The sequence below is a fragment of the Saimiri boliviensis genome, chromosome 3 (assembly GCF_048565385.1).
Source record: "Saimiri boliviensis isolate mSaiBol1 chromosome 3, mSaiBol1.pri, whole genome shotgun sequence".
Lineage (NCBI taxonomy): Eukaryota > Metazoa > Chordata > Mammalia > Primates > Cebidae > Saimiri > Saimiri boliviensis.
In genome coordinates this window covers 64,050,234-64,076,513 of record NC_133451.1, presented here as the reverse complement: position 1 = coordinate 64,076,513, position 26,280 = coordinate 64,050,234, and the positions used below count along the sequence as shown (strand labels likewise).

The following is a 26,280-nucleotide window of genomic DNA, read 5'->3' as shown; positions in this document are numbered from 1 at the left end:
CTGGGGCACCATTTAGTATGTTCATGTTCAGAAGTGAAAATTAAGGGGACACTACTACAACCAAGAAAACGTATGGGCAATGAGGATTCAGATACTTCAGGAATGAAGGTTTGAGTCAAGCCATTAGGAAAGGAACTTTGGTAAGGGTTGAACTCAGTTTGTTGTTTTTCCAACACTTATAAAAACAGCCTCATTAAATCCTCTGAGATTCTAGGACCAACCTTCCTGCATTCCTCCCTACCGGACTAGGTCTTAGACCAAAAGGACCATTCCTGTACATGTAGAGAAATCAGCACAAGATGAGAAGTTCTACTTTTTCATGGGTTTGGTCTTCATAGTGTGGGACCGCTCCTGCAAGCTTCTAAATTTCGGTAATTTCAAACATTACCTTTCTTTCCTCAGCCCTAGAAGTCTTATTTTCTTTCTGTAGTTGTTACCTCCATGAAGTACCTCTAGTGTTCTCATTTTGCCTTTTCAGTTACCTAGTTAACAATTCTTAATGCCTAGTTAATGATATTTGGTATTAAATTATTTTAAAAATAGGCCTGGCACAGTGGCTCATGCCTGTAATACCAGTACTTTGGGAGGCTGAGGTGGGTGGATCACCTGAAGTCAGGAGTTGGAGACCAGCCTGGCCAACAAGCTTAAACCCCATCTCTACTGAAAATACAAAAAATAGCCAGGTGTGGTGGTGGCACCTCTAATCCCAGATACTTGGGAGGCTGAGGCAGGAGAATTGCTTGAGCCCGGGAGGCTGAGGTTGCAGTGAGCAGTGATTGAACAACTGTACTCCAGCCTGGGAAACAAGAGTGAGATTCCATCTCAAAAAACAAAAACAACAACAACAAAAATAACTGGCATTAGTGCTGCCTCCTGACAGCATTGTAACTGATGCAGTGACTAATGGCTTCAACACCCACTGACTCCACTAACAGCCGTGGTCTTGGGCTCAGGATGATGCCCGAACTCACTAGACAAAGGATTCATCACATACCAAGTTTATTTAGCATTTACTAATATACAGAATTGGTAATAATACAGCATACTTAACAATAGCTTGCTGAAGAATTGGTAAACTTTAGGCACAGCTTCCTATGTCCCAGCCATTCTGAACCTGGGATGTATATGGTCATGAGAAACAAGCTTGAATGTGGTTGGAAAACCCAAGTTCAGAGAAACTTTAATGGTATATTGATTGCATGAAATCTGATGTAGTTGATAAGTCATGGCTGTGCTAGAGGCTCAGAGTAGAGGGATATTTCTATGGGAATGCTATGGCCAGTCTAACACTATGTCATTTGTAAATGTGATTTCTTCTGTTACTCAAAGTCAGAGTGCTGAAAACAAAAGCTAAAATTTCATAGTTGGCAATATTTCTCCTTCACCTCCATTGTACCACATGCTCCTTTGAGGGCAATTCCATTCAGTTCTACACTCTGACTTCTGCTCATGCCACCACCTCTTCTCATTTCATTTTGTCAGTTATATTGTTATTTGCTTGAAGTTATCTTGGGTGACTTGAATCTTTCTTCTCTTTCTTTTTATTTCAACTTTCATTTTAGATTCATAGGGTACATATGCAAGTTTGTTGCCTGGGTATATTGCATGATGCTGAGGGTGGAGTATGAATGATTCCAGCATCCAGGTACTGAGCACAGTACCCAATAGGTAGATTTTCGTCTCTTACCTTCTCTCACTCCCTCTCCACTCTAATAGTTTCCAGTGTCTGTTGCTCCCATCTTTATGTTTACTGTACTCAATGTTTAACTCTCGTAAGTGAGAATATGCAATATTTGATTTTCTGTTCCTGTGTTAATTCACTTAGGATAATGGCCTGCATCTATGTTGCTGCAAAGGACATGCTTTTGTTCTGTTTTTATGGCTGCCTGTATTCTATGGTTTATATGCAGCACATTTTCCTTATCCAATCCACTGTTGATGCACATTTAGGTTGATTCCATGTTTTTACTATTGTGAATTGTGCTACAATGTACATACAGGTGCATGTCTTTCTGGTAGAATAATTCATTTTCCTGTGGGTATATACATGGTAATGATAATTCTGTTTTTAGCTCTTTGAGGAATCACCACACTGCTTTCCATAATGATTGAAATAATTTACACTTCCACTAACAGCGTGTAAATGTTCCCTTTCCTCTGCCACCTTGCCAGCACCTGTTATTTTTCGATTTTTTAATAATAGCCATTCTGACTGGTGTGAGGTGGTGTCTCATTGTGGTTTTTATTTGCATTTCTCTGATGATGAATGATGTAGAACATTTTTCATATGTTTTTTGGCCACTTGTCTGTCTTCTTTTGAGAAGTGTCTGTTCATGTCTTTTGCATGAACATGGGGTTATTTGTGTTTCTTGCTTAATTGTTGAAATTCCTCATAGATTTTGGATAGTAAATTGTCAGATGTGTAGTTTGAGAATATTTTCTTCCATTCTATAGGTTTTTCATTTACTTTGTTGTTAGTTTCTGTTGATGTACAGAGGCTCTTTAGATTAATTAGGTCCCACTTGTCAACTTTTGTTTTTTTTGCAAATGCTTTTAAGGGCATAGTCATAAATTCTTTGCCAAGACAAATGTCCAGAATGGTCTTTCTTAGGCTCTTCTAGGATTCTTATAGTTTTAGTATTTATCCTTAAATTTAAGTCTTTAATCCATCTTGAGTTAATTTTTGTATATGGGGAAAGGTAGGGGTCCACTTTCATTCTTGTTCACATGGCTAGCCAGTTATGCCAGCATCATTTATTGATTATGGACTCCCTTCATTGTTGCTTTATTTTGTTGACTTTTTCAAAGATCAGATGGTTTTAGGTACATGGCTTTATTTCTGGGTTCTCCATTCTGTTCCATCAATCTATGTGTCTGTTTCCACTAGATGTTTCTTCCAATCCCTACCTTATCTGATTTTGTATTTTCTCATCTCCAGTGACTTTTCTATATTTCAGCTACTCACTGCTGCAGTCACACTTTGGATTGCTATTACACTAACATATCCTAATTCTAAATCACTCATTCATACAACTCATTCCACAATGACAACTGGCTCTCCTTCAAGTTTACAAATTTAATTCTTCCCACTGGAAACACCAATTCATTGACCTCATGACTTTCTCCAGATCCATCAGCTCTCTTTAACCTTTCTGTCTGCATTCAACATAGGGTCAATGGTAGATCATTAAAGTGACATTCTTTCTCAAAAAATATTTTAAATTTTTATTATTATGAATAGCAGTTAGGAAATACATTAAACAACATGGCCAAGTATGCATAAAGGTGAATGTGTTTGTTAGAACAAGGAGTATGAAGCACAATGCACTCTGTTGTTTCATTCCATTTCTGTTAATCTCATTCCATCCAATATCATCTAATCCTATGCTATTTAATTTCATCAAAACTATTTCTTATCTAGGGGGGGAAAATAAATTCCCTACTATGGCTCCTTTGGTCATATTGTTTCCAATCCATTTCATCTAGCTCTTTTATGCCATAAGCAGCAATTTATCTCATAGCGGGAGGGACAGCAAGGGGTAGGGAGGTTGGGGAGGTATAACATGGGGAGAAATGCCAGATATAGATGATGGGGGAATGAAGGCAGCAAACCACATTGCCATGTGTGCACTTATGCAACAATTCTGCATGATCTGCACGTGTACTCCAGAACCTAAAGTGCAATAAAAAATATAGTTACAAAAAAAAAAAAAAAAAAAAGAAAGAAAGAAAGAAAAAAACTAAGCCAGGAAACAAAAAAACTTAACTTACAGTGTGAATACCTAATGTTAAATTAGAAAATTCAGAGTAGCCCAATATGAATGCAGAGAATCAGACAGACTAGAATTTTATTAAATTATTTTTAAGTAACACTTCTAAAATGTTTGCATATACATACTCTTCAAAAAACAACATATGTGGATTTTCTTTCATTTTCTAGAGAAGAACTTGAATAAATGGCAAATCCTCACCAGAGAGAGAGAGAGAGAGAGAGAGAGAGAGAGAGAGAGAGAGAGAGAGAGAGAGAACTTGATATAATTTCAATTTTTAAAAATTTATTGAGACTTGTTTTGTGGCTGATCATATGGTCTATCTTGCACTGATGAATAGAATGTATATTCTGCAGTTGTTGGGTAGAATGTTTTGCAACTATCTGGTAAGTTCATTTGTTCTAGAGTATAGTTTAAATCCATCGTTTTTTTGTTGACTTTCTGTCTCAGTGACAATCTGTCTAGTGTTACCAGTGGAGTAATGAAGCCCCTCACTACTATTGTATTGCTATCAATGCCATTTCTTAGGCCTAATAGCAATTGTTTTCTAAATTTGGGAACTGCAGTTTTAGGTGCATATATATTTAGAATTGTAATACTTTCTTGTGACAACACCTTTTATCATTATAAAATTTATCCTTTGTCTTTTTAAACTGCTATTGCTTTGAAGTTTGTTTGGTCCAATATAAGAATAGATATTCCTGCTCATTTTTGGTGTCCATTTGCATGGAATGTCTTTTGCCACCCATTTACCTTAAAATTTTGAGAGTCCTTATGTGTTAAGTGAGTCTCTTGAAGGCAGCAGATACTTGGAAAGTATTTTCAAACAATATACATATATAATGGAAGCAAAGGGGATGAAAGTTCAAGGGGAAAATGTTAATAACAATGAACAAAAGTTGAAGTGAAATAGGGGATTGTGCAATTTCTATAAGCTACAATTTTGTTACACAGAGCAAATTAAAATAATAGTTGGAAGTAAATTAAATGGAAATATATATATGTTTCATATATTAATATATATTATATAAAATATAATTTATATATTATATGAAATATATATATGTTTCATATATTTATATATTATATAAAATATAATTTATATATTATATGAAATATATATTTCATACACTATTTTCTGTATATTTATGAAACAAAAAATATAACATATTTAAAGGTAGACAGGTAGTTTTATTACGATTTTTACCATCATAATATTTATTTGAAAGAACATCTTAGTTTCAAAGATTTCTCTGAGAATAAAGGAGAAAATGCGGATTTTTTAATGATCGCCATTCTAACTGGTGTGAGATGGTATCTCAATGTGGTTTTGATTTGCATTTCTCTGATGACCAGTGATGATGAGCATTTTTTCATATGTTTGTTGGCCTCCTGTATGTCTTCTTTTGTAAAGTATCTGTTCATATCCTTTGCCCATTTTTGAATGGGCTTGTTTGTTTTTTTCTTGTAGATCTGTTTTAGTTCTTTGTAAATTCTGGATATCAGCCCCTTGTCAGATGGGTAGACTGCAAAAATTTTTTCCCATTCTGTTGGTTGCCGATTCACTCTACTGACTGTTTCTTTTGCCGTGCAGAAGCTGTAGAGTTTGATTATGTCCCATTTGTCTATTTTGGCTTTTGTTGCCATTGCTTTTGGCATTTTGGTCATGAAGTCCTTGCCTACGCCTATGTCCTGAATGGTTTTGCCTAGATTTTCTTCTAGGGTTCTTATGGTGTTAGGTCTGATGTTTAAGTCTTTAATCCATCTGGAGTTAATTTTGGTGTAAGGTGTCAGGAAGGGGTCCTGTTTCTGCTGTCTGCACATGGCTAGCCAGTTAGAATGGCGATCATTAAAAAATCTGGAAACAACAGATGCTGGAGAGGATGTGGAGAAATAGGAACACTTTTACACTGTTGGTGGGAATGTAAATTAATTCAACCATTGTGAAAGACAGTGTGGCGATTCCTCAAGGACCTAAAAATAGAAATCCCATTTGACCCAGCAATCCCATTACTGGGTATATATCCAAAGGATTATAAGTCATTCTACTACAAGGACATGTGTACACGAATGTTCATTGCAGCACTGTTTACAATAGCAAAGACCTGGAACCAACCCAAATGCCCAACAATGATAGACTGGATAGGGAAAATGTGGTACATATACACCATGGAATATTACACAGCCATAAAAAACGATGAGTTCACGTCCTTTGTAGGGACATGGATGAACCTGGAAACCATCATTCTTAGCAAACTGACACAAGAGCAGAAAATCAAACACTGTATATTCTCACTCATAGGCGGGTGTTGAACAGTGAGAACACATGGACACAGGGAGGGGAGCACTACACACTGGGGTCCATTGGGGGGAAATGGGGGAGGGATGGGAGGGTGTGGAGGTGGGGAGGTGGGAAGAGATAGCATGGGGAGAAATGACAGATACAGGTGAGGGGACGGAAGGCAGCAAACCACACGGCCATGTGTGTACCTATGCAACAATCTTGCATGTTCTTCACATGTACCCCAAAACCTAAAATTCAATAAAAAAAAAGAAACTTAAAAGACATACTACCAATGTCAATAACTTGTTCAAATAAAGCATAAAAAATCATTTATAAGACAATTGAAAAAAAAGGAGAAAATGCAAAACAAAAAATAATAAAAAAAATTGGAAAACATGAGGGTCATCTTCACCTTTAAAACTTTGAGAGTTAGAAATCTGATCAGACATAGATTAATTTATTAAAAGCAAGAGTAAGAAGCTTAAGACACTTATGCCTATTAAATTTATCTTTTCCCTCAAAGACCAACTTTTTGTTGTTATTATTATCTGAAATTGACATTTGGTAAGCAATGTTGTATTCTACATTTAGAAAACACAAAATCACATTTTTTCTATATATATATCAGTTTTGGTAGAGATACATAGCATAAAATTTAAGAATTTTAAGGATTGAGTATTAGCAAATAGGGCTACTCAAACCCAGAAGCTCACTGAGGTTGTTTGAGTTATTGCAAGTATATAGTGAATGAAAACTATGAAGTCCTGGGTTAGAGGAAAATGAAATAAAATTTAAAAGGAGCACATAGACTAAAAGGACATAAAAATAGGAAGGGCCCACAGGTTTCTGTAAGGCCAAAGTATAGATATCTATGATTCAACCCTTGATTCCATTACAAAATATAACTAAGATTATATCTTTCTCCAATGTCATTCATGTCAAATCAGATACTTAACTTGAGTTACAGAGCTTTAATTACCTGCGCATCCTTTACACTGTGACATAATTAATTTTGATCCACTTGCCTTTTCTGTCCATACTGGTCTCTATGAAGCTGTCCCTAATGAAGCAAATATGTTTGTATCACAATGGATTTGCATTTGCTATTTCTTCAGCTGGAAAATTTATTTCTCCATATCACTCTCATGCTTAGTTAATATCTTTGATAAAATGTCACTATATTAGAGAGTCTCTTGTTGACTATCCTATTTAAAATTGTTTCTATGCCCTAGACCTGCTTATACTTCTTTAGGACAGTCATCATTGCCTAAGATATGTGATATTTATTTACTTTTTATCTGCATCTCCCAACTACAACGTAAACTCTCTAAAGGCAGGACTTTTGTCTCTCTTTGCCTACAACGTCTAGAAGAGGGTCTGACAGCTGAATTCATTTAACAAATATTTCTTGAATAATAGTCGTTGCTGACAAACTAATGGAGAGTGTTAGATGGCTTATATGCAGAGTGCCTACAGACTGCTGTAGAGTGACCTGGTGATTATCTTCTGGCCCTCAGGGACTGAGATAAAAATTATGAGCATTTTGGAGGCTTAGCACCTGTGGTGTCTCAAAGGAAATCATAGGCAAATCAAATCTTGGCATAAATAGCTCTAATAATCTAGGTGAATTTGACGATCTTATGTTTGTAAGATATAAAATATGACAGACTGAATGATAAACAAAGACCTCTGACATTGTGTACTTCAGTCTGTGCTAGTGAAACTGGGAAAGAAGTTGATGAAAAATATCATCATGCCTATTAATAGAAGAAAGAGAAATAAGGAGCATACACGTAAGGATGTGCTTGAAATTTATTTCTTTCAGAGAAGTGATTTCTATTACTCAGAAACAGCACTGAAAACAGCTTAACAGTTAAAATTTCAATTATGTCATTAAATGATAATTTAAAAGGCAATTATCCTGAAACAAAGAGTATACAGTAAATTATAGTCTTTCTTTTCATTTGTGTTGATCTTGAAAATTCTTCAAAGAGTGGTGATAGTGTGCTATTGTATGAAGGATGAGAATATGCATGTAGAAGTTGTATTTTCCAGTCAAACCTACACAGAAAGGGAAAAGAAAAGAGATTATTTGTAAAATTCTTACTCCTCTAAATATATTTGTATTCTGGCCTGGTACAGGGTGGATATTTATATACAGCATTAGTTTATAAAATGCACGGCCCAAAATAATATTTGACACTGAGTAGACAATTCAATACTCACTAAATTGGTATCTGAATGAATAAAAATTATCATTCAGCATCTACAATTTAAATCTTAATTTAAATTGTTTTTCTATCATTATACTATTTTATTCTACTTAAATATATCCTAGATATTTCATTTATATATATTTCCCCTAAATAATATTTTAATACATTTTTTCTTGATTAAATATAATCAGGTATTACCTAATGCCTATGGGATCAAGTTCAGGCTCTTCACCACATCATTAACAGCAATTGAGAATTGCACTGAAAAATAATTGAAATACTTTGGACTATTTTAACTTCGAATTGTAGAACCATCCTCTCTTATCTACAACAGTTTGCTCTATTTTGTAGTAAAATATTTAGGCTTTCATAGGATTTAGAACATTTAATGTTGTATAGAGATAGGTAAAACCTGTCTCTATAGGTAAATGCTGTTTTGATTACTGTAGCCTTGTAGTATAGTTTGAAATCAGGTAGCATGATGCTTCCAGCTTTGTTCTTTTTGCTTAAAATTGTCTTGGCTATATGGGCTCTCTTTTGGTCCCATATGAAGTTTAAGGTGTTTTTTTTTTCCAGTTCTGTGAAGAAGGTAATTAGTAGCTTGATGGAGATAGAGTTGAATCTTTAAATTACTTTGGGCAGTATGGCCATTTCACAACATTGATTCTTCCTAACCATGAGTATGGAATGTTTCTCCATCTGTTTGTGTCCTCTCTTATTTCATTGAGCAGTGGTTTGTAGTTCTCCTTGAAGAGGTCCTTTGCATCTTTTGTTAATTGTATTCCTGGGTATTTGATTCTCTTTGTAACAATTGTGATTGGGAGTTCACTCATGATTTGGCTCTCTGTTAGTCTGTTATTGGTGTATAGAAATGCTTGTGATTTCTGTGTATTAATTTTGTATCCTGAGACTTTGCTGAAGTTGCTTATCAGTTTAAGGAGATTTAGGGCTCAGATGATAGGGTCTTCTAAATATAAAATCATGTTTCCTGCACATAGATACAATTTGACTTCCTCCTTTCCTAATTGAATACCCTTTATTTCTTTTTCTTGCCTGATTGCTTTGGCCAGAACTTCCAATACTATATTGAATAGGAGTGGTGAGAGAGGGCATCCTTGCCTAGTGCGAGATTTCAAAGGGAATGCTTCCAGTTTTTGCTCATTCAGCATGATATTGCCTATGGGTTTGTTGTAAATAGCTTTTTATTATTTTGAGATATGTCCCATCAATACCTAGTTTATTCAGATTTTTTAGCATAAAGGGCTGTTGAATTTTGTCAAAGGCTTTCTCTGAATCAATTGAGATAATCGTGTGGTTTTTGTCTTTGGTTCTGTTTATGTGATGCATTATGTTTACAGACTTGCATCTGTTGAACCAGCTTGCATCCCTGGGATGAAGCCTACTTGATCGTGATGGATAAGCTTTTTGATGTGCTGTTGCAATTGGTTTGCCAGTATTTTATTGAAGATTATTGCATCTATGTTCATCATGGATATTGGCCTGAAGGTTTCTTTTCTTGTTGAGTCTCTGTCAGGTTTTTATATCAGGATGATATTGGTCTCATAAAAAAAAATTTGGGAAGGATTCCCTCTTTTTGTACTGTTTGGAATGGTTTCAGAAGGAATGGTACCAGCTCCTCTTTGTATGTCTGGTAGATTTCAGCTGTGAACCCATCTGGACCTGGACTTTTTTTGGTTGTTAGGCTATTGCTGCCTCAACTTCAGCCCATTATTGTTTTGTTCAAGGTTTCAACTTCTTCCTGGTTTAGGCTTCAGAGGGTGCAATGTGCATAGAGTTGTTTCAGTAATCTCTGATTGTAATTTGTATTTCTGTGGAGTCAGTGATGATATCTCCTTTATCATTTTTTATTGCATGTATTTGATTCTTCTCCCTTTTCTTCTTTATTAATCTGGCTAGTGGTCTGTTTTGTTGATTTTTTCAGAAAACCAGCTCCTGGTTTTACTGATTTTTTTGAAGAATTTTTTGTGTCTCTATCTCCTTCAGTTCTGCTCTGATCTAAGTTATTTCTTGTCTTCTGCTAGCTTTTGAGTTTTTTTTTTTTAATCTTGCTCCTCTAGCTCTTTCAATTTTGATGATAGAGTATCGATTTTAGATCTTTTCTTGCTTCTCTGATGGGCATTTATTGCTATGGATTTCCCTCTAGACACTGCTTTAAATGTGTCCCAGAGATTCTGGTATGTTGTGTCTTTGTCCTTGTTGGTTTCAAAGAACATCTTTATTTCTACCTTCATTTCTTTGTTTGGCCAGTTGACATTCAGGAGCCAGTTGTTCAGTTTTCATGAAGTTGTGCAGTTCTGAGTTACTTTCTTAATTCCGAGTTCTAATTTGATTGCACTGTGGTCTGAGAGACTGTTTGTTATGATTTCCATTCTTTTGCATTTCCTGAGGAGTGATTTACTTCCAATTATGTGGTTAATTTTAGAATAGGTGTGATGTGGTGCTGAGAAGAATGTATATTATGTGGATTTGGGGTGGAGAGTTCTGTAAATGTCTATTAGGTCCACTTGGTCCAGATCTGAGTTCAAGTCCTGGATATCCTTGTTAATTTTCTGTCTCATTGATCTGTCTAATATTGACAATGGAGTGTTAAAGTCTCCCACTATTATTGTGTGAGAGTCTAAGTCTCTTTGTAGGTTATTAAGAACTTGCTTTATGTGCCTGGGTGCTCCTGTATTGGGTGTGTGTATATTTAGGATCATCAGCTTTTCTTGATGCATTGACCCTTTTACCATTATGTAATGCCCTTCTTTGTTTCTTTTGATCTTTGTTGGTTTAAAGTCCATTTTATCAGAGATCAGGATTGCAACTTCTGCTTTTTTTTGCTCTCCATTTGCTTTTAAATATTCCTCCATCCCTTTGCTTTTAGCCTGTGTGTGTCCTTGCACATGAGATGGGTTTCCTGAATACAGCACACCAATGGGTTTTGACTTTTTATCCAATTTGCCAGTCTGTGTCCTTTGATTGGGGTATTTAGGCTGTTTACATTTAAGGTTAATATTGTTATGTGTGAATTTGATCCTGCCATTTTGATGATAGCTGGATGTGTTGCCCATTAGTTGATACATTTTCTTCATTGTGTTAATGGTCTTTACCATTTGGCATGTTTTTGGAGTGGCTGATACTGGTTGTTTCTTTCCTTGTTTAGTGCTTCTTTCAGGAGCTCTTGTAAGGCAGACCTGGTGGTGACAAAATCTCTCAGCAATTGCTTCTCCATGGAGGATTTTTTATTGTTCGCTTATGAAGCTTAGTTTGGCTTGATATGTAATTCTAGGTTGAAAGTTCTTTTCTTCAAGGATGTTGAATATTGGTCCTCACTCTCTTCTGGTTTGCAGGGTTTCTGCAGAGAGATCCACTGTGAGTCTGATGGACTTCCCTTTGTAGGTAACCCAACCTTTCTTTCTGGCTGCCCTTAGCATTTTTTCCTTCATTTCAGCCCTGCTGAATCTGACAATCATGTGCCTTGCACCATTAAAACCCTAGAAGAAAACCTAGGCAATACCATTCAGGACATAGGCATAGGCAAGGACTTCATGACTAAAACACAAAATACATTTGCAACAAAAGCCAAAATAGACAAATAGGACTTAATTAAACTCCAGAGCTCCTGTGCAGCAAAAGAAACAATCATTAGAGTGAACCAGCAACCAACAGAAAGGGAAAAATTTTTTGAAATCTACCCATCTGACAAAGGGCTAATATCCAGAATCTACAAAGCACTAAAACAGATTTACAAGAAACAAACAAACCCATTCAAAAGTGGGCAAAGGATATAAACAGACACTTTACAAAAGAAGACATATATGAGGCCAAAAAAGATATGAAAAAATGCTCATCATCACTGATCATTAGAGAAATGTAAATCAAAACCACATTGAGATACCACCTCATGACAGTTAGAATGACGATCATTAAAAAATCTGGAGACAGATGCTGGAGAGGATGTAGAGAAATAGGAACACTTTTACACTGTTGTTGGGAATTTAAACTTGTTCAACTATTGTGGAAGACAGTGTGATGCTTCTTCAAGGACCTAGAAATAGAAATTCCATTTGACCCAGCAATCCCATTACTGGGTATATACCCAAAGGATTATAAATCATTCTATATAAAGACACATGTACACTTATGTTTGTAGTGACACTGTTTACAGTAGCAAAGACCTGGAACCAACCCAAATGCCCATCGACGATAGACTGGACAGGGAAAATGTGGTACATATGTACCATGAAATACTATGCAGCCATAAGAAACAATGAGTTTGTGTCCTTTGTAGGGACATGGATGAACCTAGAAACCATCATTCTCAGCAAACTGGCATAAGATCAGAAAATCAAACACCACATGTCCTCACTCTTAGGAGGGTGTTGAACAATGAGAACACATGGACACAGGGAGGGGAGCATCACACACTGAAGCCTGTTGGTGGGGTGGCCAAGGTAGGGACAGCAGTGAGTGGGGAGGTTGGGGGGGATAACGTGTGGAGAAATGCCAGATGTAGGTGATGGGGGGATGGAGGCAGCAAACCACATTGCCATGTGTGTAGCTATGCAACAATTCTACATGATCTGCACATGTATCCTAGAGCCTAAAGCACACACACACACACACACACACACACACACACACACACACAGAAAAAGTATCTACCTCCCCCAAACAAAACAAAACAAAGAAAAAAAAATTTCTGTTAGTTATTGGTTTCTTTAACTCTTTGGGGCACCATTTCTAAAGTAACTCCTATTACTTTCTTCTCTCCTTTCCTTGGTGAAATTCATGACATAGTGATTCCTAATTGCAAGGAAGTCTGAGAAATGTAGTTTGGCTGTATATCCAGAAAGAATAGAGAAATAGATATCCCTTTGAAATTACGGATTTTTTTGCTACAATTGACATAACTATATAAACTACTTTCATTTGATATGAATAAATATTTCCTTAAGGGTTCATTTGATCTATATTAATGCAGATTTTCTAGATATTTGTGGGTTTCTTAAGTGCAGTATTTAATGATATGATGCTTCACCTGCAATTTGGGAGTTTTGGATTCATAGGAGACATTCTGAAGCAACATCCATCTTGGTGTTGCTACATCCATATTATTTGTAATTGGTAGTGATGGATGACATCACAGTAGAACATAACCCTCTAGAGGCTACTATTATGACATAAACATTACAAAGCAGTGCTATCAGTAAATGAAGTAAGAAATAGCAAATAGGAACCTAGGTGAGATTGTTTGTTATGCTTGTGAATTACTCAGCAAGGTCCTGTGACATGTGGTGGTAGGGTGAGAGAAATGTGTATACATGCTGTTTTCTTTACATTATTATTTTATCCTGGTTCAAGGTGTAATTTTATTTTTATTTGCAAAATATCTGAGTCTCTAATTTGCATATTTATAAAATAAGCAATTTATATTTTTGCTGTTCGATTTCTTATGGTGTAGAAGAGATGGAGTAAATAAAATGGGATGCTGCAGTAAATGGCAGGAATATGTAGTCTGTCCAGACAGGCTGCCAGACCAGAAAGGATTAATGAGCAATTTGAGGGTAGTGATTGTGTGTTTAACTTTACATGCAAAATTGACTATAAAGTTCTGATATTTAGTTGATAGTGCATACAAATTGATGAATGGACTTGATACAAATAGTAGAATGGACTTGAAAAAATTGTTTAGCAGTTTTTACAAAGGGACTTGGAACAGCCGCAGAAAGATGTTGGTGCAGGAACTGTGTTAGCCAAACACTGTAAGACAAGGTGAGTTTTGAGGGAACTTTCTTGTAAGGGGAAAGTTTGGGGCAGTTTATGTGCTTACAAGATGGGAGAAATGCTACCTCTGGTGGTTAAAATGGCTGCAAGTAATGAGGTGAGGTGGTAGTTACAGATGTGTATGTATGTGCATATTTAATTAAGAAAAAATAAAGATCCAAATGTAAGTATAGTACCTAGAGACAACATTTGGGAGAGAAACAAATTCCAGATAATGGTTCTGCATGGTGTCCAAGCTCTCAGTTTTAAACATTAAACCCTCTGCCACCCTATTTGTATTCGTTTGGCTCACTTTAATAATTCATCTTTTCCAATACACCTGCTATCTATTGACTATTTACAGCTCTCCTTATTTCCTGATCTTTTCTCATGATAGCCAGAGGTAGAGAGTGCTTCAGGCATGCATTTGCCTTATTTTAAAGGGATTCAGCTCTCATCGTTCTGATATTCACACATGACCTATGTGAAACTTGTGATGCATTCCAAGGGAAATGCAGATAATCAGAATTATTCATTATTTTTGGAATGTTTAAAAAAATTTTTTTATCAGTCAGTTATAGCTTGGTGCTCCTTGTATCCTCTTTTTGGTGATATAATAGTTTTAATTATGTACATTTTTCATGAATTTCAAGACATCTTTGAGAAGTGGGTTTGTCTAAAGATATAATAATAATCACATATTTCTTTCTCTACAGTCACCAAAACTATCATAGCAAATATGTAGGTAATTTAAATATTTAACAATCAAATAATATCAAGATGATCTTGAATTGATAAAAAATTTTCATGGTATTGACAGAAAATCATAGCCCACTCCCCCTTGATATTTTTTAAGCTCCCGGAGGGCAAAGATTTTAGTTTTGATCACTTATTTATTCAGGTAACTATTGCAGTTCATGACACATGGAGGTCAGTAAATAATGTTAAACAAATTAAGAAAACATTGAAATGTTTCTGAGCTCTGGATGCTTTTGTTAATACCCTCTCATCCTGAGAGAACAATCTCGAGAAACAAGATATAACTAAAATGTATTACCCAGCTTTCTCTAAGATGCCATCAGGACTAATCATGCTGTGTCTTAGAGTTCATCTTTTTCCTCTAAGATTCCTTGTCTCTAAGCTCGTCCACCTATATTCAGACCGCCATCTTAGAGGGCTGTATAATCTCTTTCTTCCCCAATCCTCAAACATCAACTCTGCTCTCTCAAACTCATGCATATTCATCAGAAAGGATCCTTTCACTTCTCAGTTTCTTCTCTGTGTGTTTGCAGTAATATATTGCAAAACTCAGTACTTGTCTGTGTATCAAGTACACTATTTGTACTATAGCACTTGATGGAGCTGGAGTATGTTTTTCATGCCCTTTTCCACAGGGTTTGGGAGCAAATGTATAGATCACTTATCTTTATAAATATGCAATTTAGAAGCCCAGATGTTTTGCAAATAAAAATAAAATTACATCTTGAACCAGGATGAAGTAACAATATAAAGAAGAATCACATATACTCATTTCTCTCACCCCATCACCACATGCTAGCTAAGTACACAGGACCTTGCTAAGTAATTCACAGCAACTTGTTTCTGTTTAGGTACTCCTCATTTCATGTACTGAAAGCACTGCTTTGTAATGTTTATGTCATAAGGAGAGCCTTTTGAGAATTATATTCTACTCTGATGTCATCTATCACTGCCAGTTACAAATAATATGGATGGAGCAACACCAAGGTCAGGTAGATGACTGTGCCTTCGCTCCTATTTCTAAACCTCATCTCTTTACCATCATTCCAACTTTGAAGAATCTTCAAAAAAGCGATGCCTCCTCACTACTCTTCTTTATTGAAGTAATTTCTTCCTGCCCAGTCACTACTTGACATTTTAAAAAGACTTTACCACTTTGGTCCTAGTGTTCTCTGTTTATTCATCAGGTTTGGTGACTTCAACATCCCTATAAATGGTTCATCCAATCCATGGCCTCCTAGGTTTTTGACCTGCGTGCTTCTGTATTTGGATTTGAAAAGCCTACATTGTTTTATTTTATCCCAACCTTTTTCATGATAATCCTGTAGACATAATCATTACCAACAATTTCATTACCTCCAATTTTTACATCAAAGCATTAAACTTCATATCTACTCTAGTCTCCCTTTTATTAAATAATCAAGGAAAGGAAATTCATCTTGAAAACAAATGATTTTTTTTTTTTTCTGGCTGGACTCAGAGACATGTGGCCAAACAAAAGTCAGGAAGAAGAGCTGCACAGGAGAGATAATGAGCCTCTAGACAGATTTTTCCCTAAAGTCTGCAAAAAGGCATTCGAGCCCTATGAGTACCTTGATTGTAGCCTTGTGAGACTCTAAGCAGAGGTACTATTTGAGCCATGCTATTAGCTAGACTTTCTATAGACTAGTGAAATAATAAAATTGTATTATTTTGTGATTCTAAGTTGGTGATAACATGGTATGACAGCAATACAATAATGCAGAAGTTAAATGGATAACTCAACCCTAACATGTCCAATGCAGAATTTATGATATTCCAAACCCTTACATCCTGATCTTTTCCCATTTTTTCCCTAACTTACTAAATGACACCGTTATTGACACAGTTGTTTAGGCCAACATTATCAGAGTTACTATTAGATTATGTATTTTTCCTTAAATGCAAGATTCTATACTTCATCAAAGGTTTCTGGATATTTTTTTGGCTGTATGCTGCAGCTGATCACTTCATCTCTGTTGAACTTTCCCTAGTTTAAGCCACTTCTTCTTTCATCAGGACTTCTGAAATAGCCAGCTCTCTTGCTCTTTCTATTTTATTTTAAGTTTGAGGATATATGAGAAGGATGTGCAGGTTTGTTACATAAGTAAATGTGTGTCATGTTTGTTTTCTGCATCTATCAACCCATCACCTAGGTATTAAGCACTCTTGCTCTTGTAATAGTTTGCTATCCATAGAGCAGCCAGAGTGATGAAGTTCAGAAAATGTTAATCAGATAATGCTGTTTCTTCATTTGAAGCTATAATGACTTCCCATAACATGTAGGATAAAGTTCCAAATCAAAATCCCTTTATGATGTATTTTTTCTCTACCTTCTTCATATCATCTGCTTCCACTCTCCTCTTTTGTAAGTGTGAACTACATTAACTTTCATTGGCTCTTCCCATACACAAAATTTATTGCTGTTTCAGCTCTTTACATGGGGGGATCTCTTTTGCCTTGAACACTTTTTCTCTAGATCATTTTGTAATAAGCTCCATGAGGACTATACTTTGACTACCTACAGTATTGCTGTTATTGTGCTACTAAAACAGTCCCTGTGTTCTGGTAGGTTCTCAAAAGTGAAAGAGAAACCTGGGCAATGTAGCAAAACCCCATCTGTACTAAAAATACAAAAAACATTAGCCAGGTGTGGTGGTGTGTACTTGTAGTCCCAGTTAGTTGGGAAGCTGAGGTGGAATTTCCTGAGCTCAGGAAGGCGTGTCTACAGTGAGCTGTGATTGCCCCACTATACTTCAGCCTGGGTGATGGGAGTGAGACCCTTTCCAGGGAGAAAACAAAAAAGGAAAGCATTAAATACGTACAGAAATTTTGTGTTTACTTTAGGTGTCCTGAGAGGTTTTAATTTATGTGTTTGATGGCAATGTGGGAAGTTAATTGTCCCGAAGGAAAAAGTCAAGCATAGAAAGATAAAGCTCTGATGACATCATGAGGCCATTTCCTAGATAGTCTTATCATAATACTTCTGATTGAAACATCAACGAATAGATACATTAGAAACTTGGAAATCTCAGCCATCATCTTCTTCTTGTTGCCTTCTGAACCTATCTTCTATCTCTGTCCTAGCGTAGAAAAAGATTTTCATATCAAATTCAAAGACTTGTGTTTCACCTCTCAGATATTTAGATTTGCTAGAATTGTGTTTCTTTTCTGCAACTATTTATAAGCAGTGATCAGATGGTATTTAGGAATTTCTTTGGGACAGGCTATGGTGAGGTCTAAGGTTTTTTTCCTTTTAGTGTCTATTAATATTCTATTTTGTGCTTTGTAATTGTCTGTTGGGTTGCCATACTGAAGAGGGCCTCTGGTGGGCTATTCTTCTAACTTCATAACCCTACACTTCAAGTGCCAGTGTCTTATTGCATTTTTCCTTACTTTTTTGGCCTTGGGGGACAAGGCCAGCCTCTGGTAGTACTAAAATTTGTTCAGGTGACATAACTGAGGGGTGAACGGGTGGCTCTGATAGCAGTGGAGACTTCATAGTGTTGCTCACTTCTTTATTTTTCCCTATTAATATAAAGGTTTTTGGGGATTGTTTCACAATTTCTCTTTAAGATATTTCTCTCAAAAACTCAGTGCTTTGGAATTTTTCATTCTCATCCAATAATGGAAATGATTTTGTCTAATAGTCTCTTTGAAGTAGTGTTGAAATTCTTATTTTTGGTAGCAGCAGCAGTAGTCTTAAGAGTGATGGTATCTTCTCTGGTGGTAATGGTTTCTCTTGGAGTTGTCTGTATTTGGGGTGCCAAAGTAGGGAGGGTAGTATCAGTTGGAGAATTTACAGGGAAAAATAGAGGTCCAGGTGGATAGGGTCTTGGTTGGAAAGGTGGCTGTGGATAACCTGGGCGAAAAGGGGGATGATGAGGGGATGGTGGGATTCTCCCTGGAACATAGGGTGGAGGAGGGGGTGGTGGGATTCCCCCTGGAACATAGGGTGGAGGAGGGGGTGGTGGAAATCTCCCTGGAACATAGGGTGCTGGGAAAAATCCTGGTCCAAAAGGATAAGTTGGTGGAGGAGGAGCCAGTGGTCCAGGTGGATATGGTCCCCAGCGGCCTCTTTGACTCTCACCAGGCTGTGGAAAAAAGAAGCAAATAATTTTAAATCAGATATTTCACAGTTAAATATAAGGGTGAATTCTCTCTATGGTAGGGAGAACTCTAAGATGGCCCCAAGATTTCTACTCCCTGCTGGCACATGCTGTCCTTTTAAAACAGGTTCTACAATGTCAGAAAGAGAAGAAATCAGAGAGATTTGAAGCTGCAGCAAATGTTTTTCTCTGGGCTTTGAATCAAGATGCCATGCTGTGGAGAGGGCCATGTGGAAGTACATGGTAGACTGGCTATAGGAGCTGAGAGTGGCACCTGGCTCACAGGCAGCAAGAAGGTAGGGGCTTCAACAACCAAGGGACTGAATCCTGCCAACAACCATACAAGCTTACAAAAGGACACTGAGCTGCAAAAAAAAAACAAAACAAAACAACAACAACAAAAAAAAACCAGCAGTGGACACACCTTTTCAGACTTGTGAGACTCTGAGCAGAGAAGCCACTTTAGTCAAGCTCAGAGTTATGGCTAAATAAACTGAGATAATCGTAAGTTCTTAAAGGCTACTAATGTCTGAAAGTCTATTTCAAAGAAAAAAGTTTCTCTTTTACCCTCTGAATACTTAGGCTCTCAGTGAAAGCTGGGATAGTATTGACTGGAAAAAATATATAGTGAGCAAAATCTTATCCTTTGCCTATAGTGAGGTCTGTCATTCCAAATTTCAAATGAAAATCAATGCCTTTGTAGCATGGGAAAAACAGACCGTTTTATGTCTAATTCAAGAGTTCAGGGTTGTTGTGGGCTTTGAACATTAATAAATTGTGAAACACATGTGTTCACCTATTTTATGCAATGAGCTAATATAGGAACTGTGGCAGGTTGCCAGAGGTACAAACATGTTTTCTATGAATCTACAGTCTGACTAGTTATAATACAGGGTGGGATAAACAAGATCTAATGCGAAGTAGAATGAGTGGAATGAGTCTCTAGGGTTTCCTGCCACTATTTGAGTTCTGCATCTGGCATATAGAGTTTGGGTGAGCATGATGTCCTTTTTGAGTCTCTTTTTCTCATCAGGAAAATGACATTCATAAAAGTACCCACCTCCTGTGGTTATTGTCAGATTTGTTGTGAAATATCACTTGTAAAGTGCCTATGGTGGTGCTTATCTCAGGTGTGGTTTATAGAGAGCACAATTTTTAGAAATAAAAATCTGAGGCTGGGCATGGGGCTTATGCCTGAAATCCCAGCACTTTGGGAGGCTGAAGTAGGTGGATTGCCTGAGGCCAGCAGTTCAAGACCAACGTGGACAACATAACAAAACCCCATCTTCATTAAAAAATTTAAAAATAGTTGAAAAGTAGTGCAAGGAACAAATACATTAGGGAACTGAAGCAATCAGTTCTGGATAGGAAAATAATGAAGGATTGTCTCTTTAAGAAGGAGTCATTTGAAAAGAGACTGAAGGAATATGAAATCAGGAGGGGACATGCCAAATAGAAGGAAAATACATAAATGTTCTGGGGTAAGGATGATGTTCCACTCTACTGATGGCAAGAAGTCCAGGTTACTTGGAGCAGATAGTTTATATAGCACACAAAACCATTCACTTCTTGTGGTTCTCAGTCCCTTCACATGTTTGGCTGCCCATTATCCTTGGTAATCCTAAACTTTAATATCACCATAAATCATCTCTCTCCTGAATTCTTAATTCCAGATTCTTAACAATGATAGAGGATGTAACAAGCACTGTATTATCAGAAAGTTAGTTACCTTCAGTGCTGCCTGAAATCCTTTTTTGAGGATTATCTTAAATTATCTCTTCCCACTTCTCCAGAGGCCTGTAATGTTACATTGATGCCAGTTTTATCATCATTTTCCACCTCATCCTGAGTTCTCATCTACCCCACCAAGATGGCCTTCCTCCTGCTTCACCAAAATATTGCAGGCAATTAGAAATGAACTTCCCTGATTTACTGGCCACACAACCATGAAGTCATTGATAGCTAGATAGTTTTTTTTTCTTTATGATTCTTTTCTCAGGGACGGGGCTCTGTCAGTCTTCCCTTTTACTTTCGGAAACTTTAATATCTGCCTTTTAATTGGCTCATTTTCTTCAGAAAAGCACTGTCACTTACGTTCAACTCAGTTTTTTCTCCCTATCCTATCAGCTCCGCATCCCACTCCCAGAATTCTAAATGTAACCCACTTCTTATCATCACTCTTGCTTTCATTCTAATCTGTCACTATTTTTACCAAAATTACTCTAACAGCCCCTTGATATGACCTCTTGATTCTACTCTTGCCCCTTTAACCTAACATATGCAGAGAGGTTAAAGACATCATTTGAGAAATAAATATCAATTTATATAATTCCCCTGTTTATAAGAGAATTAGTTTCACCACCAATACCCTTGTTGTGACTTTCTTCTTATCTCTTTCCTTCAAAGCAAAGCTGTATGAAAGGGAATTCTATATTTGCCAACACCAGTTCTTATTTCCCATTTGCTCTTCAACTTGGCCTCTGCCCTTAACATGCCAGCAAAACTTTTATTCATATCACCAATGAAATGAAAAAATAAAAAATTCCAAGGCAATTCTGTGGGACCAGCCTCATGTTTGTCTTCTCCAGCTAGTGATAGTTTGTGGTATTATGGAGAGTGTTTGACCCGAGGGCTGCTAATCCAAAGACTAGTCAGGGTATATGGAAGTTCAGAATTTGACTTTTTATTGTCAAGAAAACAAATCCTTAGTATGAGAAAATATTTCACATATTTTTATTGTTGAGACAATTAAAAAATTAGCTGAAAGTAACCTTTTAAAGATATCCTGATGTTGATCTAAATATTATGTAATGAAAAATCTTTGTAGTAAATATCTGTTCTTTTCCTGATCTCTTAACTCAGTCACAGCAATTAGCTCCCTTTCAATTGGCTAAAGTAAAATGATAACAATGATGAAAATACTATATTAGGAAGAACCACTACTCTCTCAAAGGGCTATAACTAATGTTAATCTCCTACATTATTCAATTTAGAAATAATTGTGCTAAGACATGCATACTTTGAATCTAAATTTAATTTTTTTTTGATGAGGCTATAAATAGACTTGCTTTGAGGATTGAAAAAGATAATGCATGTAATGCCTTTGGAAAATTACCTATAACAGAGAAAACACTCAAAAGGTGACAGGTTGAATATGACTACTTACCCCACCTACAAATATATATACACAAAGGACATGTTACCCTTCACATTTCCAATGTTCAGTAGTTATTAATCATCATGAATCACATAATTTGGAAAAAGTCTCCTTTCTATTTAAAATGCTTTTATTATTGGAAAGCTCTATTTTTCAAATATATCTTACAGAAAAGTTATTATTTGTTTAATAACAGCCTGATACTTTAAAATAATAAAATGTTTTTCTCTTTTATTCTGAGGACATAAAAATATTGAAAATTGGCTTTATAATGAAGTCATTAAGACATGGAAGTGATAGCATGGGGAGAAATGACAGATACAGGTGAGGGGACAGAAGGCAGAAAACCACACTGCCATGTGTGTACCTATGCAACAATCTTGTATGTTCTTCACATGTACCCCAAAACCTAAAATGCAATTAAAAAAAAATAGACATGACCTTTAATGTAGGCCAGTATGTTTCTGACTTATAAAAACTTATGTCCACTCATAATGCATGCAGTAACATGGCCAAAGTCAGAATATTTCAGTCATCTCAGAATGTTCTGCTTTTATTCAAGTTTTTAAAAGTAGAAGAGAGAGGCATTATTTTATGTTTCATGTTTCAGAATGATACAATTGTAGGTTGCCTGCTTTGTGGAAGTCACAGTCTTCTGAAAAATCAGCTTTCATGTTTTCCCATTTGATCTAATAGATTTTATGGTACTTCAGGAGAAGTTACTCTGGAATTAATCTCCCTTTTCTAACACTGGAATTAATCTACCCCTCCTTTCAAACTGAGGTTCATTCTATTACTTTAAAGAATACGCATTAAAAAATTCTTTGTAATTTTGTAGCATATTGAGAATGTTCTAAAATGAAAAACTAGGTTGAGGACAATGAAAGTTTTCTTTAACCTAGTTTTTAATATATAGTAGGTGTTACTATAAATGTTTATTATTTCCTCAAAATTTAGCATACAAGCGTTCTCCTAAATCCTTTGCAAAATGCATCTTTCCAGGTCCCATTATGGGATAATCTTATTCAGGCTTGGCTGAGGAATTTAAAACTATGTTTTCAGTAAGTGAGTTAGGTGACTCCATATGTTAAGAACAACTAAACAATCTCATTTTACGGTGGTTTTGCCTGCTGTGTAATTGCTAGAGCACAGGAATTTACATTTATATAGCTGTTTACTGCAATCTGATATTATAGATTAGAGCTACCCAATATGCAGGTATTTAAATTAAATTATATTTTAAATTTAAATTTAAGCACTAGAACAGTGTTTCATCAATGTGTAATCATTACTAATATTTGAGAAAAGGTAATATTACTAATGTAAAAATAGATCTGAAGTAATGGTTAATGAGAAGAATATAAAGATGTGTGATTGTGATTAACGATACTTGCTGTGAAACATGCTGCAAGAGCCCAAAGGCCCAAGATCAAAGTCAGTGATTTCATCCTTATGGTTGCCTCTGAAAGTAAGCAAAATAGGTAATCAGTATGATTTTTTAAATTAAAAAGTACTATTTAAAATTTCTCGACACATGGATATATTGTAGTAAAGATATACTACTGTAGCATTTTTAGAAAATTTGCTTAACATTATTTTGGATTCAGTATTACAAAAATAAAAACTGGTCCATTATTTTGAAGTCGAATTCTCCTTAGCAATAGAAGCTTTTGTAACTATGGTTTTTGCCTTTAGAGGTAATTCCTTTGAAATGTACAATTATTTACATTTGAATAGTTTTGTATTTTTAAATAGCAGGAACATGGTTTTATAGATTTCTATAGGCTTGGGTTTGCAATATTAACATATTAACTAGATAATGTGTTATAAATTTAATTCCTTGGGATATCTCAAAAACGTAAGAAAGAAATTACTCTGTTTGATGTATTCTAAGAAAAAAAGAATCTCATTATATATCTCCTAGTGTTAGCAACATTCTACTAAATTAATTCAGTCTGTGATGTATGGTCTCAAAGTGCTTCCAAAAATCCATATATGGTGGATCAAAGACCAAATCAGAGAACATGGAGATGACCAGATATTTTATTCTCAATTGGCTGAAAATTTGCAACAACTGTCAAGTACATAATATCTTGAGTTCTGGGAAAGCAACTCCATGCATTATTGTACAAATAGTTTGCGGTCAGTCAATTCTCCACATAGGTTGAGTATATTGTCTGAGCAATGCAAGTCTTGTAAGAATCCTATGGACAAAATTTCACTGGATAGTCAATTGTATATGGGTGTGGCTCTTTCTTTTAAGGATTACTGTTCCCATGATCCATTCTTATGAGAAGTTTGAAAAACAATAGAAAAACCAATGATAAAAATATACTATAGAACAATTCCCTCTTTTAGAGTACATCTGAGAATAATCTATCCTTATGAAGTTTCAAGAACTTTAAGGAACATCAAGGGGAAAAGTCAATTGTGTACTTGGATGGAGTGGTTGTCCGCAATGCCCAACATGAATGCTTTACTCTGACATGTGAATGGCAGAATTTTTCAAAATTTAATATGTTTAATGACTTACAATTTTACATAAAGTGCTTATGTTTTTGGTGATAATGAATGTCCTAAAAAAAGCTCATGAAACGTTATCTTGAAAAGTCTGAGAAAAAATTTAATATTTAAAGTAAAAATTCTTCAGTGAATATTTCCAGGTACATACCTTTGTGTGAGGATCTGTCTTTGAGTTGATCAATCCACTGGTTGAAATGACTCTTGCCAGTTGAAAGACAAAAGATAAAAACAGAAGAGACAAGAAATTCCAGTTCTTAAATATTGCAAAGGATTTCTGTTGTCAGTAAGAGACAAGCTACTTGGAAATAAAATAACTTCTGGGTTGATCCTCTTCAAACAAAGATAGGAAAGTGGTTCTTGCCAATTTGTCAGTCCTTTTTTGCATTTTTGGTCTCATTTCTGGAAAGCATTGACCCATTCAATATTTGTTGTTTCTTGAGGAAGCAGATACAACAAGTAATATCCTATCACTTCATGCAAACAATCTGGGGCCTGTGCCACATCATTTTCTCTTTATTTTAAAGGTAAAGGACCAGTATTTTTCTATTCCAAGTAATTTAAATGGGCCATCTTTTGTATTTTCTATTTCATTTCAAAGAACTAAATTATGTGTGAAATAAAAATATTTTTAAATTGAATTCTATCATGATCAAGACAATTTGGGAACAAAAATGATAATTAAATTTAAAATTGATTAGTTAAATAAGGGATGCTAAATATACATGCACATACATGTGTGCACAGGCACTATACCACGGCCAGTGATGTTCAGAATATCTAAAATATTGCTTGTCTTGATCACAGGGCTATATTTTGTGGGTTTTTTTGTTTCTATTTTTTTTCATTTGAAGGACTGCAATTGTACTCTTCTTTTGTACTTGGGAATTTGTACATATCTTATCCTGTATATTGTTTCTCACAGTTGGCTTGAGTAAATGTTCCTGAGAAAAATGAATGCTTGGATTAAGATTTGGATCTATGTTTCAAAAATAACAGGAAAGAAAAACTTAGTGGTGGGAGAGGAATAATAGTCAGGAGGTGCATGCAGATTATGCAGATTCTCAGTCTTAACTATATTTTATTTCTTTGTGTTTGTGATTATTTTAAGCTAGTAGATTATTTGAAAGACCATATATATATATGCACATACATCTTTTAGGAAGTTCCCCCTTTTTTACATTATACTTTAAGTTCTGGGGTACATATGCAGAATGTGCAGGTTACATAGGTATACTCATGCCATGGTGGTTTGCTGAATCCATCAACTTGTCATCTACATTAATCTACATCTAATGCTATCCCTTTCCTAGACCCCCACACAACCCCAACAGGCCCCAGTGTGTGATGATCCCCTCCCTGCGTGTATGTGTTATCATTGTTCAACTCCCACTTATGAGTGAAAACATGCAGTGTTTGGTTTTCTGTTCTTGTGCTAGTTTGCTGAGAATGATGGTTTCCAGCTTCATCCATGTCTCTGTGAAGCACTTGAACTCATCCATTTTTATGGCTGCATAGTATTCCATGGTGTGTATGTGCCACATTTTCTTTATTTAGTCTGTCATTGATGGGAATTTGGGTTTGTTCTAAGTCTTTGCTGTTGTGAACAGTGCCACAATAAACATATGTGTGCATATGTCTTTACAGTAGAATGATTTATAGTTATTTGGGTATATAT

General features: G+C 35.8%; 2 protein-coding genes across 2 annotated transcripts in view; both read right to left on the bottom strand.

The window, feature by feature from the left end:
• Positions 1 to 13,386, bottom strand: part of OPRPN (opiorphin prepropeptide) — a 33,249-nt gene extending 19,863 nt beyond the window's left edge. The window contains exon 1 of the mRNA XM_074395662.1: positions 13,315 to 13,386. Coding sequence (XP_074251763.1) covers positions 13,315 to 13,386 — 72 coding nt within the window. The remainder of the gene's footprint in view (positions 1 to 13,314) is intronic.
• A 5,023-nt stretch (positions 13,387 to 18,409) lies between these two features.
• Positions 18,410 to 24,832, bottom strand: LOC101036329 (uncharacterized). The gene is made up of 3 exons (XM_003931923.4): positions 24,754 to 24,832; positions 23,477 to 23,544; positions 18,410 to 18,910 (listed from the first exon to the last, which is right to left on the bottom strand). The coding sequence occupies exons 2-3, from the start codon at positions 23,528 to 23,530 to the stop codon at positions 18,434 to 18,436; spliced, it is 531 nt and encodes a 176-aa protein (XP_003931972.1). The 5' UTR covers positions 23,531 to 23,544; positions 24,754 to 24,832; the 3' UTR covers positions 18,410 to 18,433.
• Between the last annotated feature and the right edge of the window lie 1,448 nt (positions 24,833 to 26,280).

Bases quoted from the DNA above. Each gene is read 5' to 3' on its own strand.
- LOC101036329 (XM_003931923.4), bottom strand. From the start codon at position 23,530: ATGAAATCACTGACTTTGATCTTGGGCCTTTGGGCTCTTGCAGCATGT. The intron at 18,911-23,476 runs GCAAGTATCGTT...TTTTTTCCACAG, and splicing joins CTCTTGCAGCATGTTTCACA to CCTGGTGAGAGTCAAAGAGG.